Source organism: Esox lucius, chromosome 24 (genome assembly GCF_011004845.1).
Source record: "Esox lucius isolate fEsoLuc1 chromosome 24, fEsoLuc1.pri, whole genome shotgun sequence".
In the NCBI taxonomy this organism is placed as follows: Eukaryota; Metazoa; Chordata; class Actinopteri; order Esociformes; family Esocidae; genus Esox; species Esox lucius.
In genome coordinates this window covers 4,944,224-4,967,211 of record NC_047592.1, presented here as the reverse complement: position 1 = coordinate 4,967,211, position 22,988 = coordinate 4,944,224, and the positions used below count along the sequence as shown (strand labels likewise).

Below are 22,988 nucleotides of genomic sequence, written 5' to 3'. Positions count from 1 at the left end.
ATGATTTGTCATAGGGTAACCGTGGTAACAGCATGACGTTTTGGTAACAGCATGACGTGGTAACAGCGTGTCACTCGGAGAGGCTTTCCAGCGTTACCTCAGAGACATTCGTTTTGCAGGATGAACCAGAACATCGCTGGAGCCAGGCTCCCATCTGTCCAGGAAGTGTATCCAAAGCAGTGCCTGACCGTATCAGAGCGACATCCCATACCGACGGACTAGGCTGCTTACTGAATGACAGCCGACATGAAAATGTCGATGTACACGCTAGCGGCCTACACGTCATAATGCACGATCGGAATTATAGATGCATAGATCAGGGCTATTTTATTTTTTGGTCATTTTGAGATCAGGGCCTATAGCCCTGGACGCCCGGGCCTAACGACGCCCCTGTTGGAGGGTCAGCGTAGAAGGACGTAGATGGGACTACGTTTAGTGAGACTGTCCGGTCGCTCTGAAGACAACCGTCCCCTAAATGATTACAGGTACATTTACCACGTAAAAATTGAGAGGTTGGTTGTTGCCTGATATTACCGTGTTTGCCTGTGTGTTTGACTCGATCCTTTGAGTTTATTTAGTTATATCAATAGAAAAGAAGGAAGGGGGTGTGTGTGTGTGTGTGTGTGTGTGTGTGTGTGTGTGTGTGTGTGTGTGTGTGTGTGTGTGTGTGTGTGTGTGTGTGTGTGTGTGTGTGTGTGTGTGTGTGTGTGTGTGTGAGAGAGAGAGAGAGAGAGAGGGAGGGTGGGAAACAGACTGAGGGATGCAGAGTAGGATGGTGAGTTATTTATTATACCTTTTTTCCACTTACTTTGGCAATGTACACAAATGTTTCCCATGCCAATAAATTGTACTTGAATTGAGAGGAGAGAGCGGTATGGAGGAGAGAGTGTGATAAATAGTGGCAGAGAGGTAAAGAATTAATGATAGAGAAGATAGTCAAGAGAGTTTAAAGATAGAGAGGAGAGATGGAGAAGTGATTGAGGAAGTGGAAGATGTAGAGGACATAAGAGTGGGTGGGAGCCAGCAGATTCCTGAAGGTTGTTGTTGGGTCTTGTTTACGGAATCCAACAGAATTCTCCTTGTGCGATCCGTTACGGTATGCTACATGAAACGCCGTACAAGTAGGTCCCATTTCTGATTTCGGTCATTTCATTTTTTTGGTCACTGAGGCTTTCATATCTACAAAAACCTAAAGGGAACAAGATTGAACAAATAACCTGATATTTGTAAACCTATTAAATAACAGCAACAGTTAACCCAGGTTTACTGTTTGCACAAGATCATCTGGAAGCACCCATCAAGACTCTTCAAGTCAAAGGAAAGACCACAAGTCAAAACTGGTGTTTTTTTGGGTAATCTCTGGAAAAAGAACAGTGCAATACTCTAAAATGTTGCTGCATAAGAAAGAAAATGCCAAGCAATCCACATCGGCTTAGTCTAATGCTCACCTGGGTCGTAGTAGCCAGGCGGTAATTAACATTTTAGCAGACAATCTTAGGGCAAATTGTAGCTGTAACTAGGGTTAAACTGTCTTACTCAAGGACAGTGAGATCGTTTTTCCCCACATTTCTAAGGAATTTGATCTAACAACCTCTCAGACTCTGGGCAGATGCTCTAACCTCTAAGCTATCGCAGCTATCCAAGCCTGTCTGCTTTAGAAGGTCTAAAAGGAAATACACTGAACGATTTGGAAGGACGTGGCAAACGTCCAGATGATGAGGCCGAACATGCACCAAGCCGTGCCTGATCAATAAAAATGTTACCGCAATAAAAGCAGACGTTGTAAAAACGTAGAAAACATGCATTTCCGATTATTTATACATCCTCGGTTATGTAGCTAGTTATGTTCACCCAGGTTGCCTTAATATGATTTTGGTTGAAGACCTCAAAACACTCACTGTCAACAAAAGAAACGAGTTAAAAACTTTTTTCATGGCAGTCTGATGTTCTATATAAGGAAATCGTTGCATAACGTTCTTCCTGCACATCACCGGGTACGCTTTTCAAATGAAGCGATACCCATTTTGAAAGTTACGAACATACTGCGGTAACATTTCATTATTTTGATTTGGAAGTCAATAACATGTTGCTTTTAAGTTGTTGCTAATACTCTAATAATTAATATAACATATCCTATGATTAATTTCCTACTGTAGGATTCTTACCGTGAGGTGAAATTATATAATTAGGTTACTTTTTGCTTGTGGGTACATGGAATGACATGGAATTAAATGATGAATTTTGTCATTAAAATGTGCTTTCTCGTCGACAGATGGCGCCATCGGAACCGAACTTAAATATTTGCATGTCACATGGCTTTTGGAATCGGAAGGCGGTAGATACCAGTAGTGAGTAACGCAAACAACACAACGTGAAAACTGAAGGTAATTTCGGATACAACTGTTAACGCAAAAACACTTGACACTACCTATACGCGTCTGCTAAACGGAACGCTTCAAACATTATCAGAGTAGAAAGTGGTAAGCCTGCTAGCCGCAGCTAGCTAACCAAACACCTACAGCAGTGCAAGCTAGCTTGTTACATTGCTACAACTGCAACACATCATTATCGCAGCACAATTTTTTTTATTGTAATCCTAGTTCGGCAAAGAAGAAGGAAAAAGGTTTTTATTGGATAATGTTACTGTCGGGACAGCAGCTTGTTAATCCTGTATGCGGGTTTTGTGTTGCAGATTGATACACGTTTAGGGTAAAAAAAAAAAACAGGAAAAGTTGTTTTATGGGCGGGGCAAATTCTCTTCTCTTGTTCGGCATCCCACTGGATGAGTGAGACAGCTGTTCTTTATCTCTTTTTATTTTTTAACTGACAAACCCCACTCCCTTTCTGTTACTCATCTCTCTCATATTACGGGTAGTTATGTGGCTCGGCTAGAGACGCGCCCGGAAAGTGATGCCAGCTTCTGCACAGGTCCGTTTGGGTAGGAAGCGCGCCCTTCCTCCGTGTCCAAATCCCCTCTTTCTGCAGTGGCTCACAGAGCTAAGAGACCAGGCGGCCGAGAGGGGTCTGAAAACACAATACGTTTACCAGAAGGTAAATAACACTCTGTCTTTAACAACCTCCAGTGTGTGTATCAGATGGTGAAATCAGACGGTGTTGCTAGACTGAAGAACCTGCATGCCACAATTACTGGCACCCTGCATTTTATACTCAGTGCTCCCTCCCTTAGCCAAGATAATAGTTCTGAGTCGTCTGCTCCCTCCTCTCTGCCTCTCCAGGCTATCAGTTCCCTGAAGAAGTACCCCCTTCCCCTGCAGAACGCCAGAGAGGCTAAGATACTGCAGAACTTCGGAGACGGAATCTGTAGGATCCTGGACGAGAAGTTACAGAGGCACTTCAGAGAAAACGGTGAGTTTGGGAGGATAGGGAGAGGAGAGAAACTGGGAGGTAGCGATGGATGGAGGAATTATAGGATATACAACGTGCTGGATGTTAAAACGAACATAAGATGTAGAGAGTAAGAAGGGATGGATGAGGGATTGAGATAAAGGTGTAATACACTTCGTCTGTTTCTGCCTCCAGGCCCCGACGCTCCCATCCACTCTCTCCCGGACGGGGGGAGGTTGCCCCTCCCCGCGCCTCCTAGCAACGACAACAACAGCCTGGCTCCTACCAAACGGCCCTCTGGGAGAGAGAGGGGCGGGGGCAAGGAGAAAGGGGGAGGAGGGGGGAGGAAAAGAGAGTATGTGCCCCAGAAGAGATCAGGGGGTTATGCGGTCTTGCTGGCACTGTACAGGGACTCCCAGGTATTCATTCATTCATGTTTGCTCGTTTCTTTATCCCTCTCCTCTTGTTGTTGTTTTGGTGGCATCTTTTCATTTAGCTTCCGTTTTCTGTTTATGATCTTGTCCTCTTTCTCCCTGGGTCTTTTGTTCGGCGTGTCCGCCCCTCGTACGCCTTCGCGCCACGTTCCTCCAGGTTCCCGGGGGCAAGGGCTTCATGTTCAAACTGCAGCTACAGGCTGCGGCCCAACCCCTGTGTGACAAGTCGTTCTCCGTGGTGAGTCAGTGTTTCGACGTGGCCGCGGCGTTTTCCCGCGAGTCGACCGTTCCGTGCCGTTGAAGTGTTGGCACTGATCTTGTACTCACCCACACCCCCCCCCCCCCCCCCCTCGTCTAATGGGGTGGTCCCCAGCCTGACCTGGGCAGTAAATACACCGCCTGGTCTTCAGTTAGCACCCTCATACAGAAAGACCTGGTGCTGAAGACCCACAATCCTGCCCGGTAGGCTACTACTCTACACCTCTGTCTCCCTCCCTCTCTTCTCACCCAGTCCCTCTTCCATCTCTCTTTCCCTCGTTTCATCCCTTTCCCTCGCTTCGTCCCTTTCTTTCCCTCTCCACTCTTGCTCAATCTCCGATTCTTTGAATAATTTTCTGCCTTTCACATGATCTCGTTCTGTACCACCTTATGCCCCCCATATCTCTTTCCGTGTTTCTCTCTGCCCCCAGGTATTCTCTGACTGAGCTGGGATCGGCCCTGGCAGAGAGACTAGAGGGAGGAGACAGAGGGATAGACAGGGGAGGACAAGAAGACGGGCGGAGTGAAGTGGGTGAGGAAGACGAGGGACCCGGTGCAGTTGACCTAACTGCAGATGAAGAGGAGAAAATAGAGTGAGTAAATGAGAGGACAATAAGGGATTGAGAGACTTAAAGGGGCTTGCGTCGAATGCTTCCGACTGATTGTGTTGGATAATTGTAGTGATGTGATTAAGAGTCCCTGCTTTATGTTTCCGTGCCTCCGGCAGCTCCAGAGAAGGGCCCAACCCGGCGCCCTATGTTATCCAGAGAGGGGGTGAACTGGCTGGGGTGAGCTCGTCAGGAAAGCCCCAGATTGTGGAGAATAACGCTAGGCCGTCTGGAGGCTGCCTGTACCCAGGCAGTTATGACATTGTGCTGTGTGTGGACTTCATTGAAACCACTGGGTAAGGATGAGGAAACGCTGGGTTTTCTATTTTTGGGTTCCTACTCGACAATGCTGGATTTTACTTTTCTAAATGAGATTGAAATGTTGTGTGTGTGTGTGTTTAGGGGCAACACAGCCTGTAAGCAGGAGCTGGTAAAGGAGCTTCAGAGGAATGGAGTGACCTTTGACATCAGGAAGTTAAACGTCGGAGACTTCCTGTGGGTGGCCCGGGAGAAGGTGTCCCCTGTGCCCGGTAAGATCTACATATGGAGTGGCAGGAGAATCCGCCCTGTCCTGACCAAATGGCAGCGGTGACATTCCCTGCCCTGACCAAACGGCAGCGGTGACATTCCCTGCCCTGACCAAACGGCAGCGGTGACATTCCCTGTCCTGACCAAACGGCAGCGGTGACATTCCCTGCCCTGACCAAACGGCAGCGGTGACATTCCCTGCCCTGACCAAACGGCAGCGGTGACATTCCCTGCCCTGACCAAACGGCAGCGGTGACATTCCCTGCCCTGACCAAACGGCAGCGGTGACATTCCCTGCCCTGACCAAACGGCAGCGGTGACATTCCCTGCTTGGCTCAACCTGCAGCGTTGCCTGTGGTCATTTTTTTTTAATGCTTCACTCAGAGCCATAGAAATGTTGCGTCACTGACGTAGACACACTTCCAGCTGCTACATGGGGCCTGTAGAGCGCCGACACACACCAATAACCTCTCCAAGCCCTTGAGACGGCCGAGGTTAATGAAAGCTGGTGTAGTATCATTTGTCGTCCTCTAGGGGGCGCCACTGTGATTATGCTCCGTATTGGATCTGCCCTCATCCTCAAGGCAATGTTACGTTTTAATGTGAATTAATATTGGATTTCGTTATCAAACCGCTCCTTCTCCCTCACGCGCGCACACTCTCGCGCGCACCTTCCCTCGCCTCCCCCCAGGTCAGCTGCGCCCTCCCCCGGGTCGGGAGTTAGTTCTTGATTACATCATCGAGCGGAAGAGGATGGACGACCTGTGTGGGAGCATCATCGACGGACGATTCCGGGAGCAGAAGGTGTGTGTATTCAGATTCCTCTCAACATGAGGACCGTTTTGTGTTTGACCTCTGTGAGGGACATTTGGGGGAAAAGTGGGGACCGGTCTGCGCTAACAAAACGCACACAAAAATGGTAGGTTTGAGGTGAGGATTATTTCAGGAGTAGGGGTTTAGGGATTTTTTATTTTTTTTTAAGGTCTTCACTTTTGTATGAGTCTTACCGTGCTTTTCTCTGCAATTGTGCATCATTTTTAAATCGTTTTAACCCTCCATTGGTTTTAAAGTCAGCAAATGAATCCTGATGTTTTTGTAACACTAAAGCTCATCTCTCCATCTCAGTTTCGTCTGAAGAGGTGTGGTCTTCAGAAGCCAATATACCTGGTAGAGGAATGTGGTTCTGCAGCGGCTCACCTCAGCCTACCAGAGACCACCCTGAAGCAGGCCATGGTCAACACACAGGTACCATATAGCTTTTACTATCAGGTTGAGTGAGAGGTTTTATCCAAAAACACGCCCAGGAAGGGAAGACATTCCCGTGACCTCATTAGGTCAACAAAGAAATATAAATGCTAGTTTGCTTTGGGGGGGGGGGCTAGATGTTGACATTTCTTCAACTTCACAGCATATCGGAGTTGACAGAAACCCCAGCTACCTGGTCTCCCCTGCCTCCATTCCTTACCATTGTTACAAATGGACTTGTGCACCTCAACACGTCATCTCTCCAACTCCGCCAGGTGGTCGATGGGTTCTTTGTGAAGAGAGTTCAGGATGTGAAGGAATCCGTAGCCTACCTCACAGTCATGACCCGATACCTCGCCAGGCTGTACCAGGTAAACACCTCACAGTCATGACCCGATACCTCGCCAGGCTGTACCAGGTAAACACCTCACAGTCATGACCCGATACCTCGCCAGGCTGTACCAGGTAAACACCTCACAGTCATGACCCGACACCTCGCCAGGCTGTACCAGGTAAACACCTCACAGTCATGACCCGATACCTCGCCAGGCTGTACCAGGTAAACACCTCACAGTCATGACCCGATACCTCGCCAGGCTGTACCAGGTAAACACCTCACAGTCATGACCCGATACCTCGCCAGGCTGTACCAGGTAAACACCTCACAGTCATGACCCGATACCTCGCCAGGCTGTACCAGGTAAACACCTCACAGTCATGACCCGATACCTCGCCAGGCTGTACCAGGTAAACACCTCACAGTCATGACCCGATACCTCGCCAGGCTGTACCAGGTAAACACCTCACAGTCATGACCCGACACCTCGCCAGGCTGTACCAGGTAAACACCTCACAGTCATGACCCGATACCTCGCCAGGCTGTACCAGGTAAACACCTCACAGTCATGACCCGATACCTCGCCAGGCTGTACCAGGTAAACACCTCACAGTCATGACCCGATACCTCGCCAGGCTGTACCAGGTAAACACCTCACAGTCATGACCCGATACCTCGCCAGGCTGTACCAGGTAAACACCTCACTGTCATGACCCGATACCTCGCCAGGCTGTACCAGGTAAACACCTCACAGTCATGACCCGATACCTCGCCAGGCTGTACCAGGTAAACACCTCACTGTCATGACCCGATACCTCGCCAGGCTGTACCAGGTAAACACCTCACTGTCATGACCCCATACCTCGCCAGGCTGTACCAGGTAAACACCTCACTGTCATGACCCCATACCTCGCCAGGCTGTACCAGGTAAACACCTCACTGTCATGACCCCATACCTCACCAGGTGACCCCATACCTCCATAAGTTTCTCTACTCGTGAGGACATCTGAGCAGTCAGCTGTGACAAACTAAATCTGACTGTCTTAGACCTGCCCTGCAGCACTCTCTATAGCACTGTCCGACTCCAAACACGACGTTGAAGTCCATACCTCAACACTCTGCCCCCCCCCCCCACTCTCAACCACACTCAAAGCTGAAACAGAGAAACAACATCACTGTGAATGATCCATTTGAAGAGGGAGCTTTAACATACTGTACGATCAATGAGCTCAACAGTAATGACTTGGGATGTCCTAAAGCTGGCTGTTCTAACTGTGAGTGCTACAGTATGACAAGCGAACACTTGGGTTATTCACAGCACTCTCAACATGAAGCCAGGGAGGGAAGGAGCTGAGTCCCACACCACTAAGATTAATTACCCTCTTTGGCCTAGCTAAGGGGCATATCTGAAGCAATCGGTTCCGGCGCCGGAGCGTGAGCGCACTGGCTGGTGAAGTTGGAGACTGTGGCAGACCGCTGATACAGGGATGACACAGCCGCACGAAGATGAAGCGAAACGTCGCCGGCACAAGCGTTAGCTGCAAGCTAACCGTAACTAACGCAAAGCTGTCATCAAACTGTAAACCCTGACACGTTGTGATGATGCTGTGAAGAACCCGTTATTATTTCTTCATTTTAAGGCCAATGCTGCCACCTACTCTACTGGAATATGCAATTAGTCACGGCTTATAGACTTCTGTTCTCACAAAAAATATAAATGAGACCAGTAGATGACTAAACTGTTCTGATATTTTCAAGACGACAAAACAGAGCCTGATTTACACATATTTTCTCTCTACTGTTCTAGAACCATACTCTGATCTGTGTCTTCTGTTTTAGAACCGTACTCTAATCTGTGTCTTCTGTTTTAGAACCGTACTTTGGTCTGTCGCTCCCGAGAGCTGGAGGGAGAGGCAAACACTGAGGAGTGTGGAGGAGGGGAGAGACCAAATCCATCCTGTTCTCTGATGTCTTTTATTGAATTCAACCAAGGAGCTGTGAAGAACAAGGCAAGAGTTTGTGTTTTCAATGACAACGAAAGAACCATTACACTGATGTTTTTAAAGAATGAATAGTGAATGAGATATGTAATCAGAGTGGTTTGGTGTTTCATTCTCTCTAATGTGTACTCAGGTTGAGCCTGTGTTTGCTCAAGTGTTATTATTAATTATTTTTTTTAAACAAACTATAGCTCCTCTGTGTTTGATGTGGTAAACGCAGTTCAGCATCTTGTTGGGGAAGGTCAGCTGTGTCTGTACGCCTGTTTTAACACCCTCCGGTTGTCTTCAGTGTCAGACAGTGGGGGAGGTGTTTGCCAGACAGTTGATGCAAATCTCTGGACTGTCTGGAGACAAGGCGGCTGCTATACTGGGGCGCTACGCTACTCTACATAGGTAACACACACACACACACACCTGAAACCTAACCCAAAACTCCCCGTTTCCATACCTTAATCTCAAACATAACCGCAATTGCATGAACTTCAAAAGTTTCTAACACGTCGGTCCAGAATCTCACTTAGGTGTTCGATTGGCTTGAGACCTGGTGACTGCGAAGGCCATAACATGTGATCCCCATTGTTGTCATACTCCTCTGACCATTCATTTACCCCTCGTGCCCTATGGAAGGGGGCGTAGGATCCTGGAAGAGACCCAATAACGATCCCCCCCTTTTCAAAGTCACTTTGATTCCTTTTCTCTTGCCACCTTGATCCAAAATCAAGCTTAACCTGCTCTGCGTCCTGTACACGTCAGAGCCTGATGGGATGTTAATTGCTTAATTGTGTCATTCAGTACACCTGCGTGGAAGCGTCTGCATTCGTTATGTCCCTCCACTCATTTATTCAGGATGTTCCTTTCATTTGTCATCCATCTGTATGTTTCTCTGTCCTCTCTTCCCTCTCTGTCGCCTCCCTCACGTTGACTATGCATAAAGCCCTTTCTCGCTTATTCCATGCCCCTTATCTGTTAGTCACCAATTGGTTGAACAGATATTTGCCTTATCAAACCAGGAAGCATCACTCCAGGAAGCTGGGAGGAGTCAAGTATCGAGGAACAGACATGGCTAATCGCTCCTGCAAACACGATTCAGCCTCCAGCCAATCCCTTCAAGCCCCCCCCCCCCCCCAAGGTTTTAGTTCTCCGTATGAGAAACAGGGTGACGCACTAGGCTCCCCTTTATCCAAGCAGTTAACCCAGATGCAGTGTACTGTAGCTAACAATTCAATCTCATGGAAGTCTGGTGATGGATTGCTGGATTGAAAGAGGGGGTTGAAGGAATAGATGGGCTACTGGTAGTGGTTGAATTTGCTGTGGAAGAGATTAGATTTTTTTATTAATTATTTCAATCTTTTTCCATCATCCATCCAGTTTGATGAAGGCCTATGAGCAGTGCCACAGTGAGACAGAAAAGGAGAAACTCCTGTCGTCCATCCAGTATGGAAAATTGAAAAGGTTTGGTCCTTTTGCCTCTCGCTGGGTTTTCCCTTTTCGATGTTCATTTGGAAGAAAGAAAAACTGATATTTGTTTGTGGTTTTAGGAATTTAGGTCCGGCACTGAGTCGGACGGTTTACCAGCTGTATTGCACCAGTGGAGCCCTGTCATAGAGAACTACCCTCACATGCAAGAGTTTGAAGACTGTCCTGCGATTTCCATCCCTGTGTGTCTTGTACCCCTTTAAGCACATTACTATTTTTAGATTTTCAACTGAAATACTGTTTTAGAGTTTGAGGATGTTTTTGGAAAAATAAATAAAATGTTAAAGCGTTGAAGTGATTTTATTGTGCAAACAATCCCTTTGAAAGAAAGCAGAAGGATAATATGGAACGGAGGGGCATTGCCGCCTCTTGGTCTGGGGGTGCAAAGGTGTTTTTCTGTTAACATAATTGTACTTCTATCAAATAGGTGTGTCATTATTGCAGTATGTCCACACGTAGGCATTAATAGCCTGTTGTTCTTTATACCCTCAACACTAAGATAGGCATTGCAAACAGGCTGCCATCACTGACCTTTTACCTGTGAAACTTAGAAATTGCGTCCATATTCTAGGCTCTTTGGTCCTGGTGATATACTAACTTATCATTAGACCCGTGTGATTGACATGCGAGGAAGATTCAGCTTTGATCTAAAGTAGCCTGTTATAACTTAAATCTAAGCGGTGTAGTCGTCTGGTCGAGGAAAGCCGAGGCCTAAATGTTGATATGCTCAGGTGGTTAATGACGTCAGAGGGCGTTCACGTGCTGAAGGATGTGTAAGTGAAACGTCGAGACGAATACAACAAGAACCTGCACTGGAGTCGTTTTCCCATGTTTATCTTGAAAAAGCTGTGTTTACCAAATGAACTGATTTTCGTGCGCCTTTAACGACAAGAAACCGACATCTGCCTCTTCGCCTTCGAAAGAACATCTTCGTACCATCCATCTTTCGCATCATTGCTCTTATGCCTCCCCCTCCCTTGCTCATTCAGTCGTTGGCCCTAGAGCGCATGCACACCCTACCGTACCTGATCGTGGAACGAAGACAATATATGTCTTCACCGTTTTCCAGCGCGACAAGACCGAATCACGGAGGACTATTTGATCAAATTATAAGATCGTAAACGGGAAACATTTATCTCTGTGTCGGGGAAAAGGTGAACGCATCAAACCACAGTCATATTGGCACCATGGACAGCATGAAGAACATTCGAGCGACACCGGGAGAATGAACTAATCGGATCCCGACAAAGGTGATGTTCACTCGGCGTGTATAATGCGCATTTGCCGCAGGCTGTACTATCACCATCACAGTGTAACCGGATCTCGAGCGGCGACGGATGGGGTGACTCCCGCCGCTCCCAGGAGGTGGTCCCAGCCTCGGGCCCGGGCCGCTGCTCCCGGGGAGGATCCCCGGCGCCGTTAACTGGAGGGCTGACCGGAGGACCCTTGCCAGGGGAAAGAGTTTAAAAATGCAGACTGAGGTTCCAGTGTCGCCGGAGACCGGAGAGGACACCATTGTAGAAGAGGGGGACCTGGTAGGGAGAGAGGAGGTGAGGTTATTCGTGTGTGTAACGTGGCTCTTCGCGCACGTTTTTCAGGGTCCACTGCATGTAAAAGACATATTACATCGTGAACTTTTCGGAGTCTATCCTTTAGTGTCTGGAGTATTTGCCCCCCCCCCCCCCCCTCCGTTGGTTTCCATGACACTGGTATCCTGATGATGCGAGGGTAAACAGACAACACGATGCCTCATCGGCTGCTGTAGGTTTCACTGCATGGCGAGAGGACTGGCTAGATTGCATAGTAAATTACACATTTAGACCAGTACATGGGTTATCTATATAATCATTTGTTTTTTTTAAACACTTGCTATGGGATTAATTGCACTTGACTTCAGTGGTGCAACGGAAAGTGCATTAAAACACTTGCCCCTATTTTAAGCGAACTTCTGTTTCTTGATTCTCTATTCCACGGAATAAACACTGCCTAGCCTACTCGAGACAGCCTGTTTCTTTTACACAATATGCTATGAGCCTTCCCTTAGGTGCTGCTGTTGGTCCTCCGCGCGGGCCGCGTTCCTCGCAGTTCCTTCACGCGCTGTCCATCCCGTGTCTGCATTGCAGTCCGCCAGCAGATACTTTTTCCTGCCTCCAGTCTCCCGCTACTTCTCTCCATACTGTCTCTCGCTCCACTACTCCTTCCACATTTCTCTTCCCGGCTCCATTCCTGTCTCTCGCCATCATATATTTCTCTCACGCAGGACCACGTCTTGTCCCTCTCTCTTTTACCAAATGTATTGATTAACGGAAACCGCTTTCTGAAGCCCACAGGACAGCAACCGGGTGGTAGGAGTACGTGATGTAGCACAGGACTACATTTGTTTAAGGGGAGTGAAACGCCAAACAACTACACCTATCTGTGTTTATGGCCGCGCGTCGTTTTTGGCAGTCTATTTTGTCATTCCACGTGCGAGTCCTCGGCAATTTGCGCTCTCTGTCCTGGCCGATTTTCTTGCTCATTTTCTGTCTCTGTCCCACCCATCCTTCCTCCCCCCCCCCACCCCCTCTCGCTCGCTCGGCATTTTAATCAGAATCCAAATTAATTGAACTGTCGATCCGGAGTCAAAGTCGAAAGCAACAGTCAATCAGCCCCAATGCCTCTTTTTGTAATAAATGCTTTCCCGAGGGTAGTATTTTTCTCCTCACACTCACCGACAAGTGTTCACTATTCACGTCCTCTCCTAGCACGTAACGCTACATGCACGCGGTGACGGGGGGAGATGGATAGTGAGAGGAAAGGGAGGTGGCTGTTATTTTGGCAGTGTTGGACCCTGGGGAGGTACAGTCTGTCGTTTCACTGTTATCTCGTTTGGCAGCTTATTCTGTCCCTCTCATCTCCTCACTCTGTCTCTTTCTGTAAATATTACACAGACATGTAGGTTTTACTGGCAAGGCGAGGCCTGGCGATTTAGTACCACTACAGATAAATGTTTTACCGAACCTAACCTTAATCTCAATAACCAAACCTTTGAACTGAAACTTAACCTTACCCTAGTTCAAACCTACATTTGAACCCAAGTGAAATAAATCTTCTTGTCAAAGTGAGGACCGGCCAGATGTCCTCATTTCGCATGGTTTCCTTGTTTGACACTGGTCTTTGGTCCTCACAAAGCTTGTAAAACATGAACACTCACACACTCACAAATCATCTAGTTTGTGCAATGGGATGACTCAGGGTTTAAGGGTTAATTAGGTAATCGTTGTGAGAGACGAATGAACAGAAGGCCATTGTCATTCAGTCTGTCTGTCAGCCATTACTATGACCTCATGACGTGTATACTCAAGACACACACTCCTGAACACATACCCACACACATTCACACAGACACACAGACACACAGTACGGTCCGATAAGGGAGTAGGCCGGTCTATAAAAAGATGAATCTCTCTCATCACTCTGGTATTTCTTTCTCTGTCTCTAAGACGTTTCTTATTTCTTTCTCTCTTCATCTACAATCGCTTTCCCTCTCCCTATATCTCTGTCTTAGTTTGGAGGTGGAGAGAGAAAAGAGAGAGAGAAAAGAGAGTGAAAAGAGACTAATGTCAGTACTAGGGAGGGGGTGACGTAGATGTAGAATGGGGGAGGGAGAGGGGGGGGGGGGTAGAATGGGGGAGGGGGGGGAGAAAGGTAGGAGGGATGGATGCAGAGGTGTAATATGTCCTTCATCTTTGGCAGCGCCCAGAGAAAGGGGTTGTTGTCAGCAGTGGCACTGTTTGGGAGTGTGTGTGTGTGTGTGTGTGTGTGTGTGTGTGTGTGTGTGTGTAGCCTGGTTGTCAGAGCTGTTGCAGATTGTGTGTGCACGGTGCTCGCTACGCAGGGTTGGAGCGAGGGGCCAAACAGGAAGAGAAGGTGGGGTAGAGAGATGGACAGAGTGAGAGTCTGGAGACTGGACATCTGGACTTGGTGAGGGCACTCATGCCATCCTCTTCTTCTTCACTTCAGTTGTGTCCTCGCGTCCCTCCGTCCGCGAAGAACGACAGTCCCTCAGTCAACAATGACACATTGTCCATTCAGGTAGCCCAGCGGTTAGCACACCTGACCAGTAACTGAAGGGTTGCCAGATCAAATCTCAGAGTTGTTAAGGTGGAATCCCTACTGTTCTGTCACTGAGTTAACCCAAATTGCTAATTTCTGTGAATGACAGTGGGTTCTCAGTCAACTTACCTGATAAAATAACGTGTGATCATTCTTCACAAATTGTACAAAAACAGTCTTCCTGTGGAGACCAAGTGGTGCGTTGTTACGCTGTTGGAGGTGAGAGCTGAATGGGGATAGGTCTGGGAGAGGATGTCAGGGTTTGAATAATTCACACATGGGTGCAAATATTATTTAAAATATTTCATACAAGGTGCTCAGTTGACTCCCTTGCCTGAAGCAAGGGAAACAACGGTTTAGTTCCAAAGCCTGCCTGCCTGTTTGGGACTGCAGGCTAAAGCAAAAGCTTATTGAAGCAAAGGAAAGATTTCAAATTGTATTTGAACCCACGATCGCTTTGCTTCTAGCAGCCTGTACACATTACATCTGTCCCTGCTATGGCAGAGTGGCTTTTATAACTAGCACTTAGTGTGTTGGTGCACTTTTAGCCCATGATGGATAAAGTTATGAAAGCTAGTACAGGGGAGACACACACACACACACGCACGCCTATCCACCAGGTCTTTAGTGAGTGCTTCAGAACCACAGATCGCCATGACAACCTAAAACCTTGCCTAAACACTGATTGTTTAGTGTCTGTTACACCGATGCACATTTCTGATCTAAAGATTGAGTGCTTGGAGTTCCAGTGTGAGCGTGGTGGTTCCTCTTTGTCAGCTTACACCAAATGCCTTTCCCCTCCTGCCCGATGTGAGCTGGTCAATACAGCCAGTGACTACGCAGTGACAGACACACATGCGCGCACGCACGCACACACACACACACACGGTTACTATACATTGTGCTGGAGCATCTAGGGTTACACATTCCGGAAACTGACTCTCTCTTAACCCCCAGGAGACTGACACACACACGCGCGCACACACACACACACACACACACACACACACACACACACACACACATACATACACACACAAGAAGGGGGGGGGGGGCAGTAGCTAGAGAAAGTCTTAAGACCCCTTGAACAGTCTTTACATTCTGCTGCCATAACATTTAAGTTAGAGAAGGGATTACTTTCTATCTTTCTATCTATCTTCAAAATTGAAAAAATATAGTACTATAACAATGACCAAGGTGCCTCCACATGCGCCACAGTAGATCTCTGTGGAAACACCTTTGAGTGACATCAGAGGTATGACTCCTTTTGAATACTATCCCAGCAACTATTAAGGCCACCAATGTCCACAGTTAGACCAAGAAGGAATACATAAACCTCTGTGAATTTGTTTAGGAATCATTTGATGGACAGCAATTTTTAAACCGTAAGGGGTCAGTTGCATGGCTGGGGTTGGCTAGCCCAACTTTCATAGTAAAGGCCGGCACGTTTACTTCTGCAACTGTATTTTAAAGTTAGGCAATTAGAGAACGGCGTGCCAACGTCCCGTGTATAGGCAAGCAGCTATCTAGCTGTTTTGCTTCACGTGGCAGGTCGACCCTGGTCCTGGTTAGTGTTTCAGGACACAGTGGGTCTCGCCTGCAACAACACTCCGCTGCACGTGACAACGTTGAAAGTTTTATCACAGTCGTTGTTGTAGAGGCACCGTTACCGCGGAAACAGCCTCAGCTGCTCGTCTCCTCTTGATCTGGCACGTCTGTAGTCGGCTGTTACACAACACAACCGGCTGAAGGGAGCTTGTTTTTTTGTGCTTTTTTTACAGCCTTACATACGAGTATATATATATACACACACACACACACACACACACACACATTTTGCTGCTTTAAGCCCAGTTCATATATTTATATTCGTATGTAAGACTATAAAAAAATTAGTATATATATATTGGTGGTTAAAGAGGAGAAAATGGGAGATTTGGGGGAGGAGAGGATAGAGAGGGCGACGTTCCTCACTACACTATTCCCTCTCCTGTCCTACTGGCAGGTTTGAGATTTGGAGTGCGCGCATCACTGTGTTTTACGACTTACCTTTCATCCTTCTCCCCGGGTCGGTCTCTCCGTACCCATAGCAACGGCCCTTGCAACAGTCCCTGGCTTCCTCCCTGTGTCGCGAGTCCCACTGGAAGTGCCTCCTGCTGACTCTCCTCATGTACGGGTGTTTCGGCACGCTGGGCTGGTGTGCCGTCTGCCGCGTGCCGGTCCTCGGCTCCGGGGAGTACGTTGTTGACCTGGAAACGTCCGCCGCTGCCGTCACCGCCTTCCCCGACCGGCCTCAACCTAACTTCCAACATGAAAGGTAGGCAGCGGAATCACAATTTTATCCAGAAAATCGACTCTTATTTTGTTTATTTTAACGTTCTTTTTATGCTATTCTTGTTGGTTATTTTTATTAGTTATTTGACCCACTTACTCCTAATTTTATTGCGGTCGATCAGGTATTGTTGGTTTGCCTGATGGCAGAACTCCTGCCGGACCTGGCAAAGTCAATGATTGGGACAGTGTCGATACGCACCCCTTGGTGCTGTCCTGTATCTTATCTCTGCTCAATCAACCAGGAAGTAAACCCGAATCAACATTGCTGAAGTAGAACAGTCCTGTAGCTAATGACCAGAACATGTGTGCAGGTGTCTGAACTGCTGTACTCATTAGAGCCCAGCGTTTGAAGGTATAGGCTCTTCCGAACCCAGGCGGTGCTTAGCCACCTTGCATCATCCCTTGCCGCACACCCAGGTATCATCCGTATTAATGATCCCAAAACCTCCATGTTTATCTAGCAGTGGATAAAGTTAGCAGAAGTTTGTAAGGAGTTTTAAAGTACTGAATCACAGGTTATAGTTTACATCTCGCCTATTGGCAACTTTCAGAGTGACGAAACCATCTAACACCAATTCAAACAATTATGATATCTGAACACCCGTGTAAATAGATTTAATTGCGCTTTTAGTTAAAGATGATTTGATGCAGCTTGTATCCTCCATCTAGCCTGTGTTCCAAACAGGGGTTATTAACATAAACTTTCTTTATCTCCCCCTTCCTTCTTTCCTTTTTTCCACTCCACCCTCTCCTTTATCTTTCCTCTCTTCCCTCCCTCTCTTCTCTCTTTTTCCTCTCCACCCTCTCCTCTATCGGTCCTGTCTTCCCTGTCTTCTCTCAGTCCTTGCTCCAATGGATATGTGTACATCCCTCTGGCCTTCTTAGCCATGCTGTATGTGGTCTATCTGGTGGAGTGTTGGCACTGCTATTCTAAAACCGCCCTTCTGGCTCATGCAGAGACTGCTGAGGTAACCTGTCTGTCAGCCCGCTGGCCACTCATCCTACCATTTCCCAAATTTCTTTCATACGTCCATCCAGACTACTGTGTTTCCTGTGTGTGTGTGTGTGTGTTAACACCAAACATTCCTGCGAGATAAAGGTAACAGATATAGTTGTGATTAGGTTCTGTAGTTGGGTTAATGTATAGACACTATATGGTTCTGAATGGGAAGAATTGTTTGGGTCCCCAGAAGGATAGTAAAATGTAAATGTGTTTGTGTGTCTAGGTGTACGAACGTGTCACCAGGCTTCAGCAGGCCACTCCGTGTATCTGGTGGAAGGCTATCAGCTATCACTATGTCAGGAGAACCAGACAGGTGACCCGGTACCGCAACGGTGATGCTTACACCACCACCCAGGTGAGTACACACAATACTGGTACTGGTCACAGTGTCACTGATGGTTATACTGTTACTAATGGTTACAGTCTCACTAATGGTTACAGTCTCACCACTGGTTACAGTCTCACCACTGGTTACAGTGTCACTAATGGTTACAGTCTCACCATTGGTTACAGTCTCACCACTGGTTACAGTCTCACTAATGGTTACAGTCTCACCACTGGTTACAGTCTCACCACTGGTTACAGTGTCACTAATGGTTACAGTCTCACCATTGGTTACAGTCTCACCACTGGTTACAGTCTCACTAATGGTTACAGTCTCACCACTGGTTACAGTCTCACTAATGGTTACAGTGTCACTAATGGAGACAGAAGTTGACGATCAGCTTTGGACATAAGGTGCAATAGAATCCTCTGAGATTTGAGGGAAAGTTTTCCTCTAGCAGGAACTTTAATCCATAGCGAAAGAGGAGTATTTTGGGTTACAGGCCGTGATTAAAGGGGTAGGGGGCAGCGACTGATTTGTCATGATGCAGGCTCAGGACCTCTCTTTCTGTCACAGGTGTACCATGAGAGAGTAAACACACATGCCTCCAGCTCTGAGTTCGACTACGGTCGACACGGAGTTAAAGACATCTCCAAGGAGCTGCGGGGACTACAGGAGCACCCGGCTGTTCGGCTACGCTTCACCAAGTGTTTCAGGTAAACCCTGTGTGTCGCACGCCAGGCTGACGTAGCTAGCTATAACATAAACTCGCCGGGCTGACATAGCTAGCTATATCATAACATAAACACACCGGGCTGAAGTAGCTAGCTATATCATTACATCAACACGCCAGGCTGGTGTAGCTAGCTATATCATAACTTCAACACGCCAGGCTGACATAGCTTGCTATATCATAACATCAACACACCAGGCTGACATAGCTTGCTATATCATAACATCAACACACCAGGCTGACATAGCTTGCTATATCATAACATCAACACACCAGGCTGAAATAGCAAACTATATCATAACATAAACACGCCAGGCTGACGTAAATAGCTATATCATAACATAAACACGCCAGGCTGAAATAGCAAACTATATCATAACATAAACACGCCAGGCTGAAATAGCTAGCTATATCATAACATCAACACGCCAGCCTGAAATAGCAAACTACATCATAACAATATTACCATTTGTATGAACCATTTCCATCCTTACTTCCTTAAAAGCAGTTCTATTTTGCTAAATTGACATTGCTTTCTGGTTATGTTGAGATTATAGTTTCTTGTTCCTGTGTCATGATGATTTTCTACTTTCCTGTTCCTGTGTCATGATGATGTTCTACCTTCCTGTTCCTGTTATGATGTTCTACCTTCCTGTTCCTGTTACGATGATGTTCTACCTTCCTGTTTTGTGTTTTAGTTTTGCTAGTGCCCGGGCAGAGGCCGCATACCTCACCCAACGGGCACGATTCTTTGGCGACAACGAGGGGTTGGACGATTATATGGAAGCACGCGAGGGGATGCACCTGAAGAACGTCGACTTCCGGGAGCATATCTTGGCGTTCCCGGATCCTGCCCGGCCGCCTTGGTATTCCCGACACCGCATCTTCTGGCTGGCCTCCGTGTTCCTCCTCTCCTGGCCGCTGAGAGTCGTGTCGGAGTACCGCACGGCCTACGTGCACTACCACGTGGAAAAGCTCTTCGGCGAGGAGGCGATCCGGGAGGACGGCGGAGGCGACGGAGTGCCGGAGAACGGCGTGCCGGCGGGGGAGAGGAGTCTGAATGGGTCCAGCTACCGGGCCATATCGCGTGTGAACACGGTGGACATGACTGAGCTGGAGTGGCACATCCGCTGCAACCAACAGATGGTGCCCTCCTACTCCGAAGCGCTGCTGATGGACCTGGAGGTGGACAGCAACACCGGGGGGACCAGCACCACCGCGACCACCACTCCCGGAGCTCCAGGCTCCGGCCCCATCCAGGGGGGCATCCCGGCCGGCATGGCCCACCCGGTCGCCTTCTCCACGTCTTACCTCCTCCAGAGCTGCCCCCGGTGTAGGAGGACGAGGTCGAGCTCCAGCCTGCCCTCCAGGCTCCGGGCCCCGACCGGTAACCGGGCCCTGCTGAACGGCACCGTGGGCGGGATGAGGGCCGGCACCACAGGTGGTGGGGGTGGGACGAGGGCGAACGGCGCGGCCGGCGGTGCGGGTGGGCAGGGGGGAGGTGGAGCAGCAGGAGCGACAGGAGGCGGCAGGCTGGTGTTGAGCCGGAGCGGGTTTTCCCTCGGAAGACTAGGGGGAGCGCGGCCCAGACCGACCAGCCTGTTTCACTCTCGCAGCGTGGGTGGGGGGCTAGGAGGAGGGCGGGGCGAGGAAGGGGGAGGAGGTGGGGGAGGGTTTCTGGGGTTGGGCTCCCGGCAGGGGCAGAATGACGAGGAGAGCAGGGGAGTGCTGGAAGGAGAGAGGGATGACGGTGAAGAAGATGAGGAGGAGGCGGAAGAGGACAGAGAGAGGGAGGAGGAGGCGGCGGCGCAGGAGGGTGGGAGAGAGGGGGGCGGGGGGACTAGGGAGCGGGACAGACCTCCGTCATATCACGACGCGTTCTTCTTCCCCGTGTTGATCGTTCATGGAGAGGAGAGCTGCCATGGCGGAGACGATGTGATGGACTCAATAGTCAACTAGCAGAAAATAAGAGAATGGACAAATGACAGTCTGACAATACCGGAAGAGGGTCGAACACATCCACTGAGAGACACGGAGGCAGCGAGCCAAGCAGGTCAGGTCAGCTTGCAGAGAGGCGGTTGGAGGACAGGAGGAAGACTAGCAGATAAGGACCAAATGAACAAACAAGAGGGAGGGGTGGGGGGCAGATGGAGATGGAGAGGAAAAATTGGGGGGAGAACGAGTGAATAGATGAAAATACGGGGTTATAAACAGGACATTTGAATGTTTTCCAGATATCTATGCAAAGATACTGTAGGAGGACTCAATACCACCCACATTACCCCTTATTTAGTGCACTTTTCCCCATTGGGGTCTGGTCTAAAGGAGCACACTTTATAGGGGATAGGTTGCAATTTAGGATTATGCAGAGAATGATGGATGCAGGGGAATACATGGAGAGAATAAACAGGCACACAGACACTGGACAGTGCCATTTTGGATCAGGCCTTTAACCTCGGAGTGAAGGAGGAGGACCGGATGTTTGGGATGAGACCCAACGGAGCACCTGCACGCCTCCTTTCATCTCCTCTTCCATGGAACTAAGAGAGGCTTGTCCTGTTGTCATGGCGTTGTTAGAGGAGGAACGATCTAATCGCCTCGGTACAACTGGAAAAAAGAAATGAACAGGAACACCGAACTGTGAGATTCCAACCATGCTAATCACAATAATAAGGATTAGTTCTTCGTTAGAAACTGTGGAAATATCAGCTCTCTTCCTGTGTGTGTGTGTGTGTGTGTGTGTCACCTCTGAAGATACAAGGCTGTCTTCCATCACAGAGATCTGTCTTGGTCATCACCGACCCAGCACAGATGATCTGAACGGAGGATATCTAATACTTCTAATCTTGCCTCGTCATCTCAGTATTCCTGATGCTTGCCTAACACACACACACACACACACACACACACACCTACACTCTTGTCTACAGCCTTCAATTACAACCTATTCCCTAGGGCACTAGTTTTGGACAGAGCCCCCATGAGAAAACAATATACTATTCTATAATAGGGTATAATATGATCCATAGGGTCCTGGTCTAAAGTACTATATAGGAAATAGGGTGTCATCTCTCCATAGGGTCCTGGTCTAAAGTAGTGTACTATATAGGGAATAGGGTGTCATCTCTCCATAGGGTCCTGGTATAAAGTAGTGTACTATATAGGGAATAGGGTGTCATCTCTCCATAGGGTCCTGGTCTAAAGTAGTGTACTATATACGGAATAGGGTGTCATCTCTCCATAGGGCCCTGGTCTAAAGTAGTGTACTATATACGGAATAGGGTGTCATCTCTCCATAGGGCCCTGGTCTAAAGTAGTGTACTATATAGGGAATAGGGTGTCATCTCTCCATAGGGTCCTGGTCTAAAGTAGTGTACTATATAGGGAATAGGGTGTCATCTCTCCATAGGGTCCTGGTATAAAGTAGTGTACTATATAGGGAATAGGGTGTCATCTCTCCATAGGGTCCTGGTATAAAGTAGTGTACTATATACGGAATAGGGTGTCATCTCTCCATAGGGCCCTGGTCTAAAGTAGTGTACTATATAGGGAATAGGGTGTCATCTCTCCATAGGGTCCTGGTATAAAGTAGTGTACTATATAGGGAATAGGGTGTCATCTCTCCATAGGGTCCTGGTATAAAGTAGTGTACTATATAGGGAATAGGGTGTCATCTCTCCATAGGGCCCTGGTCTAAAGTAGTGTACTATATAGGGAATAGGGTGTAATTTGAAACACTCCGCTCACAGCTCACTTGCCTGTCCGCCTTCAAAACAAAGGGATTTCATTTTTCTGTCGTTTTTGCACTATATAGGGAATAGGCTGCATTGCCAAAAACAGGATCAATGCTTACTTGTGGTCCTCTTTTTCTGTCCATTCCGCCTCAAATGAAAGACTGCAAGTCTTTGTTCCTGGCTCTCCACAGACCCTGGTTGGTCAAGGTTTAAGGTGAGAGCCCCCCCCCCCCCCCCCACACACACACACACACACACACAACCTCCTCCAGCGGTGAAATAGATCTGTGTTTGTATTACCGGGGCACTGCCACGGAACTGCCAACGTCAGGTACACCCCCCCCCCCTCGGGAAGCACTTCCTGGGGTTTCAGACCCGCCCTGTGTCTCTCACCATCCATCTGTGACTCTCCAAGACATTCACAGACACTGGAAACATACACCGTTTGCACTTTTTGGCTTTTGGAGTTGTCATTCCAGTATGTGTTACCCGCTGATGTTAACCCAAGGCTGGTTGGACTGAGCGACCGAGAG

General features: G+C 48.1%; 2 protein-coding genes across 4 annotated transcripts; both read left to right on the top strand.

The window, feature by feature from the left end:
* The first annotated feature begins 195 nt into the window (after positions 1 to 195).
* On the top strand, positions 196 to 10,521 carry mus81 (MUS81 structure-specific endonuclease subunit). Of its 3 annotated transcripts, none has more exons than XM_010902855.5 (17): positions 196 to 485; positions 2,273 to 2,384; positions 2,876 to 3,051; positions 3,276 to 3,366; positions 3,541 to 3,764; positions 3,937 to 4,017; positions 4,153 to 4,241; positions 4,469 to 4,630; positions 4,765 to 4,941; positions 5,048 to 5,175; positions 5,865 to 5,977; positions 6,299 to 6,418; positions 6,694 to 6,789; positions 8,627 to 8,764; positions 9,045 to 9,148; positions 10,124 to 10,207; positions 10,294 to 10,521. In XM_010902855.5, the coding sequence occupies exons 3-17, from the start codon at positions 2,911 to 2,913 to the stop codon at positions 10,358 to 10,360; spliced, it is 1,815 nt and encodes a 604-aa protein (XP_010901157.2). In that variant the 5' UTR covers positions 196 to 485; positions 2,273 to 2,384; positions 2,876 to 2,910; the 3' UTR covers positions 10,361 to 10,521. The 3 variants fall into 3 exon arrangements, with proteins under 3 accessions (XP_010901157.2, XP_010901156.2, XP_019899156.2); XM_010902854.4 differs by having other exon boundaries at positions 198 to 485; positions 3,237 to 3,366; XM_020043597.3 differs by having other exon boundaries at positions 198 to 485; positions 2,273 to 2,480; positions 3,237 to 3,366.
* An 83-nt stretch (positions 10,522 to 10,604) lies between these two features.
* LOC105029476 (transmembrane protein 151A) lies at positions 10,605 to 20,680 on the top strand. The gene is made up of 7 exons (XM_010902853.4): positions 10,605 to 11,781; positions 16,417 to 16,643; positions 17,502 to 17,628; positions 17,887 to 18,018; positions 18,565 to 18,704; positions 19,420 to 20,471; positions 20,631 to 20,680. The coding sequence occupies exons 1-7, from the start codon at positions 11,701 to 11,703 to the stop codon at positions 20,678 to 20,680; spliced, it is 1,809 nt and encodes a 602-aa protein (XP_010901155.3). The 5' UTR covers positions 10,605 to 11,700.
* Positions 20,681 to 22,988: the final 2,308 nt, after the last annotated feature.

Coding starts and splice junctions, on each gene's coding strand:
- mus81 (XM_010902854.4), top strand. CDS start 2,911: ATGCCAGCTTCTGCACAGGTCCGTTTGGGTAGGAAGCGCGCCCTTCCT. Junction 4,242..4,468: donor AAGACCCACAATCCTGCCCG/GTAGGCTACTAC, acceptor CTCTGCCCCCAG/GTATTCTCTGACTGAGCTGG. Junction 6,419..6,693: donor AGGCCATGGTCAACACACAG/GTACCATATAGC, acceptor CAACTCCGCCAG/GTGGTCGATGGGTTCTTTGT.
- LOC105029476 (XM_010902853.4), top strand. CDS start 11,701: ATGCAGACTGAGGTTCCAGTGTCGCCGGAGACCGGAGAGGACACCATT. Junction 18,705..19,419: donor CGCTTCACCAAGTGTTTCAG/GTAAACCCTGTG, acceptor TTTGTGTTTTAG/TTTTGCTAGTGCCCGGGCAG. Junction 20,472..20,630: donor GGAAGGAGAGAGGGATGACG/GTGAAGAAGATG, acceptor TCGTTCATGGAG/AGGAGAGCTGCCATGGCGGA.